Source organism: Melopsittacus undulatus (assembly GCF_012275295.1).
Source record: "Melopsittacus undulatus isolate bMelUnd1 chromosome W unlocalized genomic scaffold, bMelUnd1.mat.Z SUPER_W_unloc_3, whole genome shotgun sequence".
Taxonomy (NCBI): domain Eukaryota; kingdom Metazoa; phylum Chordata; class Aves; order Psittaciformes; family Psittaculidae; genus Melopsittacus; species Melopsittacus undulatus.
In genome coordinates this window covers 842427-856845 of record NW_022993945.1, presented here as the reverse complement: position 1 = coordinate 856845, position 14419 = coordinate 842427, and the positions used below count along the sequence as shown (strand labels likewise).

The following is a 14419-nucleotide window of genomic DNA, read 5'->3' as shown; positions in this document are numbered from 1 at the left end:
CTCATGACGGCACCAGCCACAAAGCCAGTAGTTGATTTGCAATATATGCCTATTTCTGGCTGCACTCCTTCCTCTAACTGTTAAAATGGAGGAGAAGATAACTTGGGCAGCAATATTTTTCACTTGCATCCCCAGGGCTTTATAGTCTTCCTTGATTTTGACCAGGTTCTGGCATGCCATGTCACTCGTGCCCACATGAAAGAGTAGCAGTAGATAGTAGACTCTACTCTTGACAAGTTGTGGCCCCCTCTCACGTAGATCCATGAGCATAGAAACCAAACCCTTCAGTATGGCACCAGCTACAGAACCAGGCATCTACCTGTTCAATTTGCCTACTCCTTCCTTGACTGCTTCCCCTGAATGGGAGGATGGAGGAGATTCCAGCCTGTGCTCCTGATCCTTTTAACATTGGTTCAAGGGACATACAGTCTCTTGATGGTTCTAAGTTGCCTCATGACAGTATCATTAGAACCCACTTGGAATAGTAGGAGCAAATGATAATCTGTAGGATCTAGGGAGGGTGCTACAGACTTTGTGCACAGACTGCCAGCTACTGGGGGCATGACCGAATTTGGTGCCAACTATTGGAGTCAGACCAGAGTTGCAGGCATCCCTGGCCTGTGGTGTCAGCTACTGGAGCAAGTGGGAGTCTTTAACCTCTAGTCACTGTGGTGGGAACAGTGTGGGTCCCAAAAAGCAGTTACTGGGCAGGCAGACTGGTGTGAGTGAGGCGAGCAAGGGGCTCAGTGTAGGCAGCCAGAGGAGGACCGTGGGTCACAGTCTGTGTGGCTGGTGCTGGCTGCTGGAGGAAGGTAAGTGTCTGTATCTTCCCCAGACCTGGTGTGCATTACATGGGGGTGTGCATGTGTGTTCACTATCAAATTTCAAGCTGGACTAGATTTCAAGTAGCAGGGACCTCGGCTCTGGGCCAGGGTATCAGGCAGGCAAGGGTCTCTGCTGGTATGCCCAGGAGGACTTGCAAATGTGGAGTGCCCGGGAGGCAAGAGTGTGTGCATTTGCTAGTGAGCATCAGTCTGGACTAGCCAGTGAGTAGGGGACCCATGAAGTGCCTAGGAAGGCTAGTGATCTCAACCCTTGAGGCTCTCTCATCTCTTGAGCCTCTCTCATCTCTCTCGTCCCTCTCTCACCTGTTTCTGATGTATCACTCACTTTTTTCATCTATCTCTGATCTCTTTCGCCTCCGTAGTCTCTCTCACCTCTTTTCTTGCCTCTCATCTCTGTTTTCTTTCTTGTCTCTCTCTCCTCTCTCCATTCTTTTATACTGGGTTTATGTGGCAAGGTTTTATTAGTGGTGGGGCTGCAGGGATGGCCTCTGTGAGAAGAGATCAGGAGCTGCCCCCATGTCGGACAGAGCCAAGTCCAGCCAGCCCCAAGACGGACCCACTGCTGGCCAAAGCTGAGCCAATCCGTGACACTGCTAGCACGTATTTAAGAAAGGGTAAGAACATTTTGCAGCAGATATGAGAGAAGATTGAGAATATGTGAGAGAAACAACTGTGCAGACACCAAGGTTGGTGATGAAGGAGGGGGAGGAGATTCCCCTGCAGCCTATGGTAAAGACCATGGTGAAGCAGGTAGTAACCCTGCAGATCATGAAAGACAGTGTCGGAGCAGATAGCCACACTGCAGCCTTTGGAGGACCCCACATTGGAGCAGGCTTGTGGCAGGAATGGTGGCCCGTGGGGAACTCATGCTGGCCATCATGTTCCTGGAATGCATTGAGGACTTCTTTTTGCTACAGATGCTAGACATGCTGTCTAGGAACAGCCATTGCTGGATTTACTGCTCAAAAACTGACAAGACTTTCTTGACAATATAGCTACCAATGTTAGCCTTGGATACAACAATCACAACATTTTGGAATTTAAGATCCTGCAGAGCACACTGAAGACCATTAGTAGGACAAAGACCCTGGATTTTAGAAGAGCCAACCTGATCATGCTCAGAGCCCAGCTGTGAGGGATCCCATGGGAAGCATCCATAGAGGGCATAGGAGCTTGTGAGTGCTGGGAGTTATTCAAGAACCGCCTCCTGGAAGCATGAGAACAGTCCATCCCCTATGAAGGGAAAGGAAGAATGCAGAAAAAGAGACCACCCTGTCTTATCAAAAAGCTTTTGGGTGTGCTTAAAAGCAGAAAAGAAGCATACTGGCTATGGAAAGGTGGTCAAATAGTCGCCAAGGCCTACAAGAATGGGCAATGGGTAAAAGCGCCAGGTGGAGAAGTTTTATCTTGATATAAGACAGACAATTTTTACAGTGAGAGAAATCAATCACCATAACAACCTCCCCAGGGATATGGTAGAATCCTCATTGCTGGAGGTTTTCAAGATGTGATTGGACAGGGTACTAGATAATCTCATCTAGACTCCCTTTCTCACAAAAGGTTAGACCAGATTATCTTTTGAGCTCCCTTCCAAACTGGGTTGTTCTGTGATTCTATAATTCTATGCTTGCCTTTCTACTCATTCTATGCTTGCCTTTCTACCCATTGGATTGGACCATCCCTATTTTCTGAGGGTGTCCTCAAACATCAGTTAGTTCTTCTAGGCCCCTTTTTCCTTCTCTGGGCTCCAGTTTCCAATGGGATCCTTCCAAGCAATGACCTGAACAGGCCAGAATCTGTTCTTCTCAAGCCCAGGGTTGTAATTATATTTCTTTATTTTTAAAAGTTATACCATTTAAATTTTCCATGAAACAAATTAGTGAAGTCCTACTTCGCTAAGTTTTTATGTGTAGAGAATTTTTTTTAAAAAACGTTATTAAGTTCTAAGATTTCATCAACAACAACTGTGCAGACACCAATGTCGGTGATGAAGGAGGAGGAGGATATTCCCCTGCAGCCTATGGTAAAGGCCATGGTGAAGCAGGTAGTAACCCTGCAGATCATGAAAGATAATGTCAGAGCAGATATCCACACTGCAGCCTTTGGAGGACCCCACATTGGAGCAGGCTTGTGGCAAGAATGGTGGCCCGTGGGGAACTCGTGTTAACACTGTCTGTTCCTTGTGGACCATACCCAATGGAATTAACCCATGCTGGAACAGTTATTGAACTGCAGCCCATGGGAAGGACCCATGCTGGATCAGGGGAACAGTGTGAGGAGGGAGGAGAAGCACGGATGAAGTGTTATGAACTAACTGCAACCCCCATTCCCCATCCCCTCTGCACTGCTCAGTAGCGGAGGAGGTAGAAGAGTTGGGAGTGAAGTTTGACATTAATATACTCAGGCTCAGGGCCATAGTGTATTCACAGCTGTCTGGTAGAATACAGACAGTATGTGAAGGAACCCATTTTTATCTTAAAATTAATAAAAACTTAGAATTTGCAGTGACAAAGGCATATTCCATAGAGAAGTATATTCTTAAAACTTCCAGAGACTTTCCTAAATGCAGTGAAATATCCACTCTCCTTTTCTTTACACACAATGCTTACATCAGCTCCAGCACACCTTCCTACTCAACAGGATTAAGGAAAGATTACACACACTATGTTTACATCCTTCCAAATCATTCCCAAAATTTTATGTGAGGTACAAAAAAAATTTCCGCATAAAACAAAACAATAAAACAAAGCAAAACACAATACAGTCTTGTGAGATGATATCTGTTTTTAACTTACTAGGAATAGGTCTAAGGACATCAGGAATGAGAATCTCCACCAAAGCCTGGTACATCACATGGTCACAATTACCCATCCATTTCAGAATAGCCTCATATTTGCACAGAATAATCAGTTTTCCTTTTGGCAGTCGACTTTCTATTTCACTCAGATTGCTGGTGTGAATAAATGCAACAAATGAAAATGCATGAGAAGAAAGTTACAGTGGAGTTTGAAATTGATTATTTAATAAAAGCTTAAAAAATGTCTCTGCTACATCCAACTGAAACTCAAACTTCTTCATATGAAACTGGGGAAAAATGGCCTCCAAAGTTCTGCTCCAGTCCATAAATTACGCAGAGGTATAATAAAAAAGGCCCTTGCAATTTAAATGAACCGGACAGTATCTTGTGAAAAGATACTTTGATTTTAGTTATCCAAGCAAAGTAAAAAATAGATGTATACACAATAATTTCAAGGCTGCAGTTTAACATATACTGACAGGTTATATGTCAAACAGCAGACAACATAATTTAACCCGAAAAACTAGTGATATCAAAAAAGGTTTTTAACCTTAGTAAAACTGATAATTTATTTGATTTGACTTCTGCTGTTTTATTACGATGGTGAACAGTAAACAAAAAGAGACATTTACTGACCTCAATTCAATAATAGCTGCGTCGCCAGCTGGAGCAGCAGGAGAATAGCGCCAGAAAGTCTGCCACAATTTTTCTATCAGGCTAAACTGAAGATTCACAACAACATCCACTATTGCCTAAAAAAATATAAAACAATTGCAGATAATTGTCTACCTCAACCCCCCCCCCCCCCCCCCCCCCCCAAACCCTTCCTAGGGCTATAGCTCCCCTCTGGTCATTTTGCAGAAAAAATAGCAAAAGGTATGCTTATAAATAAACATATAACAACCTTTTCAATAACTTTTTATCAACAAATTTGCCAGCTGTCCATACTAGTGTGTACAGAGACTCAGATCAGGCCATGTGTAAATACAACGAAGCCTCAGAAAAGAGCCTAAGCACATATATCAGATAAATTCACCTAACCAGAACTTTCAACACTATTAAAAACACAAGGGAAACTTGCTTTTTCATGAATCTTACTACTTCACTACATGTTTTAAAAAACCTTCAGCAATAATTTAAAAATACTTTATTCACTATGAAATGTGTCTATAAGTAAGTTCTTCAACCTGCTTCTTTAAAACTTGAAGAAAAAAGTGAGCTTATTTTTAATAGCAACATTAGAAATAATAATTTAATCTGATTAATAATAAACCATCAGATTAATAAATAATTGATTAATAATAAAATCCATCAGATACACCTAAGGAGATTTCTCCAAACCATCTTGCCTGTATACATTGCAATGTAAAAGATGGATTGATTCTAGCTCTGAAAAGAAAGTGCTACTAGGTGATCGTACTGGTTCTGGACACATTCTCCTCTCCCCCACCCACCCCTTTTTTAAAAAAATGCTTTCATTAGACTGCACTGCAGTCACTCTAGATTAACTGGAGTAGGGCAGGCCTCAGACCCTCTGTATTCCTGACTCCAAAAGCCAAGGCGTCGACCTCGAGTCTCCCCTGGAGCTTTCTGCCAGAGGCTCCAAGTAGGACCATTCTCCCCGGCTGCAGTGGAGAGGACATTTTTCATATCTGGCCCAGTCCAAACTGGTCCAAGGGCTACTGCATGAACTGTCTCTCATTTAATTTGTTCAAAGGCTTGTTGTTGCTCAGGGCCCTGTTAAAAATCATTCTTCTTCTGGGTCACATGATAGAGAGGACTTACAATCAAACTGTAATTTGGGATGTGCATTCTCCAGAACTCCACACCACCTAAGAAAGCTTGTGTTTCTTTCTTATTAGTTGGTGGAGACATTGCTGTTATCTTGTTGATTACATCTGTGGGGATATGACAACAACCATCTTGCTAGTTTATCCTCCAAAACTGGATCTCCTGTGCAGATCCCTTGACCTCACTTTGTTTTATGGCCTTCAGAAGGATTTGGATTATTTTCTTCTGTTGTGATTTAAGCCCAGCTGGCAACTATGTACAGCACAGCCACTTGCTTCCCTTCTCCCCCCCCCCTCCTCCCCCCCCACAGTGGGATGGGGCAGACAATCGGAAAAAGATAAAAGCCTTTAAGAGTTTGATAATTTAAATAAAGTAAAATATAACAATAAACAAACCAATAATAGTAATAAAAAAGGAAGAGAGAAATAATAGCACTCCCCCCACAAAAAAAAACAAACTAAAACAAAACAAAAAAAACCCCACAGTGATGCACAATGCAATTGCTCACCACCTGCTGACAGTTGCCCAGCTCATCTTTGAGCAGCGATTGGCCCCTTCTAGCTAACTCCCCCTAGTTTATATACTGAGCATGATGTGCTGAGGTATTGAAAATGTCTTTGGCTAGTTTGGGTCAGGTGTCCTGTCTCTGCTCCCTCCCAGCTTCTTCTGAACCTCCTCACTGGCAGATCATGAGAGACTGAAAAGTCCTTGATCAGGGTAAGTGATACTGAGCAACAACTAAAACATCAGTGTGTTGTCAGCATTGTTCTCAGACTAAAGCCAAAATTCAGCACTGCACCAGCTACTAGGAAGAAAATTGAGTCTATCCCAGTCGACACCAGGACACTTCCCTTTCTCAGAAACTACTGCCACACACAATGATGTCACAAATGTATTGCAGGAGTTTCCCCCTTTTCCAGAGCACTCTGGATCAGTCTATGGCAGATGTTTCCACCCCTGGGGCAGTCAATTCCAAGTCTACTGGACGCCCCTCCAAATAAAAACAAACTCTGGCCTGCACTCTGCTGCCAAAGGAATTGAGAAAAATTCATTGGCAACATCAGTTGCGGCATTCCACTTGGCTGCCTTTGACTCCAGTTCATATTGAAGTTCCAGCATGTCCGGCAGAGCAGCACTCAGTGGTGGTGTGACTTCATTCAGGCCACAATAGTCTACTGTTAGTCTCAACTCTCCATTACTTTTGCACTGGCCATATGTGGCTATTAAAGGGTGAGTGGGTCCTGCTGATCACTCCTTGGCACTCCAGTCTTCAGATCAGCTTATGGGTGGGAATCAGGGAGTCTCAGTTGGTGCGATATTGCCCCTGATGCACTGTTGTGGTAGTGATTGGAACATGTTATTTGGCCTTCAGCAACCCCACAACAGAAGAATCCTCTGAGAGACCAGGCAAGGTAGACAGCTGCTAAATTTCCTCCATCTCTGTGGGAACTGCAGGCCATCCTGTTCCCTCTATGTGGATAATTAAAGAAGAATTGCTGATAGTGCACCTGGGTCTTGAGTAAGCCAGGGAGTGTTTGGGTGCAAGATCAGGCTGGGAAACAGCCTGGGGAGTGATTGTTTATAGAATTGAATTTATAGTGAGTGAAAACAGTCACTGGGAATGATGTAGTTGCTGTTTGGCTTCATGGCTCAGACCCATATCTGTATGCTATATATTACCATGCTTGAGTGAATAAAGTAGAACTAGTTGTGAAAGTACTGTGTGTGTTTAGCCTTTTTCTATACAGAATGCCACACATCTCCAAGGCAGATATATCAAAAGCCCATCAGTACTCTTTTGGGTCTTTGAAATACCCTCTCCTGAGATAGTCTATGCAGAGGATGCACAGAGCCTCTGGACCAGTCACAATAGGGTGCTTTTCCCACACATTCCCAGTCAGGCTGATTTCAGCCTCCAGTGAAGTCATCTGTTGGGATGCCCTTGTCACTCCAGAAATACAAATAGATTCTGCCCCTTTATACCTTGATGGCATTAGGGTACACTGTGCACCGGTGTCTACTAGAGCCTTATACTCCTGTGGGTCTGATGTGCCAGGCCATCTGACCCACATAGTCCTTTAAACCCGATTGTCCCTCTTTTCCACCCGGCTGGAGGCGGGGCCCCTCTAGTCCTGATCATAGGATTCTCCATTTACTTCTTGTAGAAGTTTCTTTCAATAGGATCAGGTGTAAGGTCACCCCTTCCACTCTATCTGGGAAACTGCCCACTGGAGACTGGAGCAACAGCTTTCCTGGAAGAACCCCTAGTTGTGGTTGGTTTTTCTTGCAGTTCACATACCCATCCCTCTAGGGTCAAGGTAGATTTTCTATCCCACTTCCTGATGTTTTCTCTGTAGTCTTGCAGGTAAAATCACAGGGTGGCCCATGGTGTATACCCACTATATTATCTCTCTTGAGCAAAGGAACAGTTACTCCTAGTAGTTGAGATACTGGTCTGTACAAGTGGGGAGAATGACCTATCTTCTTTTTGTTGCCAGTTTCTCCACAGCTGAGACGAGGGCAGAACAGAGACTTTCTTTGTATTGCCAGAGTTGGCCAGTCAAATCATCCACCTTTTGTCCCTCTCCCTCTTTCCAGGCCATTATTGCCATTGAGTTGGCATACAATGATGGTGCACTCCATACAAATTTCTGCCACATGGGTTGCATGCACATGACTTCGTCTGGATCTTTGGATAACTGCTTGTTGTCCAGGTCATCATAAATTATCTCTAGCATGGCTAATTCTCTCAGGTACCAGATACGTCTCTCCATTGTGGTCCATTTGCCTGGGTTACATACACCATCTTCGTTGAAGGGATACCTTTCCTTCATGCCTGACAGGAATCACCTTGAAAGGCTGAGGACTCGTTCCCCTTCTCCAATCAGTTTCTCTATGCCCCCTTCCCTAGAAAGGGATCCCACCTTTTTTTGCTTCCTTACCCTGTAATCGCAGGGTACTGGCACTGTTATCCCAACATTGGAGCAGCCATGTCACAATACATTTTCCTGGACGACAGCTGAAATCTTTTAGCATATCCTGAAGCTCACTCAGGAACAGGAATTGAGTGGTTAGCATCTTGTTTATGAGTTCTTCCTCTTTTCCTCCTGTCCTTGTGGTAGCCCTGCTTCAGTGTAGTCTGCCTTCTTCACATCTTCCTCCTGATCTCTCTTAGAAGAAGCTTCTTCATCCCTTACTAAATGAGCTAACTTCTGCTTCCAGTATTTCTTCTTGTGTATAGGGCTAACTGATACAAGCAGAGGTTGGTTCTCTGGTTAAGCTGCAGTGCTTGTTGCTGGGATTTGAGTAGCCGCAGTGCCTGTCGCCAGGGTTGGAGTAACTGCAGTGCCTGTTGCTGGGGTTGTAGTAGCCACGGTGCCTGTCATTTTGTCATCAGATCCAGAAACCTTTTCTTCCCCTTGGTAATGGATAGTGTTGAACAGGGGTCTATGCATAGGCTAGGCCCCAGCACATTGCAGTGATTTGTGTTTCTCTGGTATTGCTGGGACAACAGCATACTTCTTCCAATTATTTTACTAGTCTGGATTCTGCACTTGTTCAGGGGTTCCAAAATATTGGAGGTGCTTACTGGACTAGGTACTTGCCTGTACTATCCCAAATATCCTGCCACTCATAATTATCCATCATCAGGAAGATCTCTTGGTGGTATTCTTAAATAGTTGATGAAACATAAACAAGACCTGAAACTTTCAGAAGACATTGCAATAGGACCTTCCTGAGGATATTCAGAGTTCTCAATAGCTATTCTAATTAGCTAAGAGAAAAGGAAGATGAAAGAAGCTATCTCCCCCATGGGTTGGTTCTCAGAGGAGAAAAGGTTAAAGGTGTAATTATTAAGAGTTTCCAATATATGGCTTCTGAAGAATAGAGATGATGGCAATGCTGAGTACAAATCACAGGTTGGTCTCACAACCAATAATTTTATCATACTACAAGCCAGTGTTACACAATATGGTAAAGCAATAACTTTAATCCAACTCACAGAGGTAAAGCACCAAAAGGGAGTATATACAGTAATGTGTTACATAACACAATTCTGAGAACAAGTAAAATAACATTGTGACCAGCAACTATTAAATCAATACAGCAAATGCTTATAAGAAATTTGTTTTAACATGCTGTCATGAAAAAAAAACAGCCAACAACTAAGTACCACACAGCTGCTTGCTCAATTCCCCACACCCCCCCACACGCCAGAGGTGGGATGAGGAAGAGAATTGGAAGAACACAAAACCCACTAGTTGAGTTTAAAAGTCTAATAATTGAAATCAAGTAAAATATGACAATAGAAAAAATACCAACAGTAAAAATAGTGGTAATAATAATAGGGAACAACAACAAAAAAGAGAGAAATGAGAATTCAGAAAACAAACACAAATAATGCACAATACAACTGCTCACCACCTTCTGACTGATACCCAGACTGTTCTGAGCAGCAATCGATCCCTTTGGGCTAACTCAGTTTATATATTGATCATGAAACTTTGTGGTATGGAATATCCTTTTGGCCAGTTTAGGTCAGCTGTCCTGCTGTGCCCCCTCCCAGCTTCTTGTGCCCCTCCATCCTTCTCGCTGACAGAGCATGAGAAACTGAGAAGTCCTTGATTAGGGTAAGTGCTATTTAGCAACAACTAAAACATCGGTGTGTTATCAACATTATTCTCAGAGTAAAAATAAAACACAGCACTGCACCAACTACTAGGAAGAAAATTAACTCTCTCCCAACTGAAACTGGGACCACAGTATGCAAAATAAATGGCATCTAAATAAAGATACAGCTTTGACTGTAGGATTTTAAACGTTACAACTGTTTTAGAAATTCCTGTATAATTTATTAATACATGAATTTCATCTTCCTCTCATGTCTTCAATTCTTGTCATACTTTTCTCTACCCCTCTTCAGATGGGAATCAAAACACTTTCTGTGACTTTTAATGAACACTTATTTTAACAGACAGTCCAAGTTAATTACTCAGTACTTTAACATATGAAAAGTTATTTTGTGTGGAGGCAGGATTTATTTGCCTATCCTATTAAGTTTAGTTATTGCAACCATATGCTTTTTTCTACAATGATGTTTCCCTCACTTAAGCAATCCACATAAATAACTACTTCTTTTGTTTTCTCTTCCTGAAGTCGAACAACTTACCCTTACACGGAAACCCAGATGTATAGCCAAAACACTGGGGGAAATTACTTCGATACTCAAGGAAGCTCTGCACAGGCAACTACAGTGGTCTCCTCTCATAGTATGGTGGGCACCGGAGGGATTCAGATGGGTGTTGCAGGAGGGCAGCTCATTAGCAGCTCAGGAGGGACCTATCTTATTGGCAATTCAATGGAAAATTCTGGTCATTCAGTGACTCATACAACACGGGCCTCCCCAGCTACAGTAAGTACTTCAGAACTATGTTAAATTTTTTGGAGATAGTTTCTTAGTCACTATGATGTTCCTGTGTGCTGACGTCTTTCTGTAGCAAAAAGCATATTATGTTGGCAGAATCAGTATTATATGGCTTTGTCTTGCAAATATATACATTTAGTTTAATTTTCTGTATGTGAAAACTATTAAGTGAGTGCTGTTGTGGTTTAACCCCAGGAGGAAACTAAGCACCCTGAAGCTGCTTGCTCACCCCCCCCCCCCAAGTGGGATGTGGGACAGAACTGTTGTAACAGTTGTAAAAGTGAGAAAACTCATGGGTTGAGAGAAAAACAGTATAATAATATAAATGAGTTCTTCTTCATGTTCAGGTGGAACTTCCTGTGTTGTAGTTTATGCCTGTTGCCTCTTGTCCGATTGCATAGCACCACCAAGAAGAGTCTGGCACCATCCTCTTTACACCCTCCCTCAGATATATATATGCACATTGATCAGATCCCCCCTGAGCCTTCCTCTCTCCAGGATGAACAGGCCTAGCTCATTCAGCCTTTCCTTATATGAGAGATGCTCCAGACCCTTAATCATTCTAGTAGCTCTAGGAGCTCCATGTCTCTCTCATACTGAGGACCCCAGAGCTGGACATGGTACTTCAGGTGAGGCATCATTTGGGCTGAGTAGAGAGGGAGGAATACCTCCCAAAACTGATGGCAATGCTCTTCCTAATATAGCTCAGGATACCAATGACCTTCTTGGCCACAAGGGCACATGGTGAGGCATTGATTCTCCAAATCAATGGACAACTTGTTGTCCACCAGGACCCCCAGGTCCTTCTCCACAGAGCTACTGTCCAGCAGGTGATCCCCCAGCCTGTACTGGTGCATCGTGTTATTCTGCCACAGGGGCAGGATCCTGCACTTGCCTTTGCTGAATTTCAAAAGGTTTGTCTCTACCCATCTCTTCAGCCTGTCTAGATCCTTCTGACTGACAGCACAGCACTCTGGGGTATCAGCCACTCCTCCCAGTTTTATATCTTCAGCAAACTTGCTGAGGAGGCACTTTAGCCCTTCATCCAAGCTGCTGATGAACAAATTAAGCAATACTGGACTCAGTCTTGACCTTTGGAGGGCACTCCTAGTTACCAGTCTCCAACTAGACGCTACCACTGATCACGACCCTCTGAGACCTACAAATCAGCCAGTTCTTAATCCACCTCACCATCCACTCAGACTGCATTTCCTGAGCTTGCCTATGATAATGTCACAGAGGCAGTGTCTAAAGCCTTGGTTAAGTCCAGGTAGACAACATCAACTGATCTTCCTTCATCTATCCAGCCAGTTATCCCATCATAGAAGGCAATCAGGTTGGTTAAGCATGATTTCCCTTTGGTGAATCCATGCTGACTACTCCTGATCACCTTCTTGTCTTCCACATGCTTAAAGATGGCCTCCAGGATAAGACATTACAGTAAGGCTGACTGACCTGTAGTTCCCAGGGTCCTCCTCCTTGTCCTTTTTGAAGACTGGCTGACATTTGGATTTAATCCAAATCTGTATTTAAACATTATTTTTGCAATATTGAAGTATATTTTCTTACATACCAATCAGATACTTGTATGCTTTAAAAAAAAGGTGCTTATATTTCTAACATTAGACAGTTGTAAAAAAGACTTCCTTTTTCATTGAGAAATACTGAGTAAAGCACTATTTTATTAGCTTATAAAAAAGGGAAAACAAATTGTGTTTCTGGACTAATTGAAATATAGTCTGGATTATTTTCCAGTTATGTGCTGTATATTGAGTGAACTCATTTTAGTAGTGTAATTTACTAGCATAAACTTTGGATAATACTGTAATAATTAAAGAAGGATATGGAAGACTTATTTTAAAACTGTCTACAGTGGGAATATGTGGTCTAAAATGTACAGATGTTTTTCCATTGCTTTTGTGGTTTGTTTTGGGGTTTTTTTTATTCCATTTAATGTGGCTAATTATGTGCCTTCTATTACTGCACATCCTATTGTCTCTATCACTTTCAATGTTTTTGCTATTCTAGCTCTGCAGCTAAACTACAGTTAGACTGCAATTTTATTTTTAATGCTGTCATAGAATTAATCAAAAGATGTATTAATATGGAGGGAAACAATGGGAATGGGTATGGTTGTCTCTATACATTTGTAATAGGAGTAATACTACTGTATAATTAGTGCTATATAATACTTTTTCTTTTAAAAGTATTATTCTAAACCTATCTGTGTGTTGGTTTTTTTTTTGTTTGTGTGTTTTATTTTGGGTTGGATTTTTTTTTGAGGATGGATGTTGCTGTCTGTGTAAACCTTCAATTTTCATTTTCTTTGAGAGCTCTGGATATTCAAAGAATGCTCTGACAGGCTGTAGGGGTGATATCCTGTCCAATGAAAACTACTGAATGAGATTTTACTCCCTGGCTACAGAGAACAGAAATTTTTATTCTAATTCACATTCTCTGAAGAGTGTGCACAGGTTTTTCTCAAATACTTGGAGGAAGAAGCATTGAGACCTTTCTTAGGATATTATTCTGACATTTTTTTTTTCTTCTATTAAGAATGATTATTCTGTAATTGTTATTGTTTACAATGTAGTTTACTGGTAAATCCACTTCTCTTATTTCATGATCAGGGAGGAAGTTAAACTGGACTTTGGAAGTGGGTTCCTGTAGTATATATGCAATCAAAATGCCTCCCTGACTTCACTGGTGAGGTTTGCCCTTATGGGGACTTCAGGATGAGACCTTTAAGCAGAAAATATACTGTAGCCATGACTGAACATGATATTTCTGTAGATTTTAAGGCAATCTATAATTTTTCTGATCATCCTTTTTTACTGTCTTAAGTCATTTTTAATGACATCTATTATCAGATTGAAATGGCGATTGAGACACTACAAAAGTCTGATGGTCTTTCTACTCACAGAAGCTCTCTTCTCAACAGTCATGTAAGTTGTCTTTTCCATGAAAGCTTGTTCTGCATACTTAGCCTGCCTGTAAATGTTTCTTTTAATTTAGTGCTACTTTTTGCTTTTAATCTTTCCATTTTAGTTGCTTGCAGTCTACATCTTCTGTCACTATATTTTGTCATGTCGTCATGAAATACTGTAGAGTACATTTCCAGGTTCTGTAGTGTGTTAACACAGCTTAACGTATGTGCCTGTTCTGAAGATTTTCATGTAAAGCCATTAAATGTAACATTTAGGTAAAGGAGAAAGGCTCAAAGTTTAACCTTCAGTTTATTTTTAGGCAGTGCTAGTCTTTCTTGAAATGTTATATAAACAACATGTTTTTTTCTTTGTTTTTTATAAATAGTTTTGTATTTTTTAATGCTGCTAAATTATATTATGCTTAATACCTATTGCATCCTTTTTGATTCTCAGCCTTACTAAACAACATAAGCTTTCAGATTTTTGTATTCTTTTACCACAGAAATGTAAATATTGATTGTGATATGAATGTATAAGTATATTTTGATTTGTTGACACACTTCCCACCCCTCCAAGAATGTGGCAATATGGAAGCAAAAGCCAAAATTTTTCTCAGTTTATCATCATGGTAGAA

At 41.7% G+C, this 14419-nt stretch overlaps 1 protein-coding gene across 1 annotated transcript in view; it reads left to right on the top strand.

The window, feature by feature from the left end:
• The window catches only part of LOC117438254 (transcription factor RFX3-like), a 158279-nt gene that overhangs the window by 72643 nt on the left and 71217 nt on the right, over nt 1-14419 (top strand). The window contains exons 4-5 of the mRNA XM_034073773.1: nt 10591-10846; nt 13729-13803. Of these exons, the coding sequence (XP_033929664.1) occupies nt 10591-10846; nt 13729-13803 (331 nt within the window). The remainder of the gene's footprint in view (nt 1-10590; nt 10847-13728; nt 13804-14419) is intronic.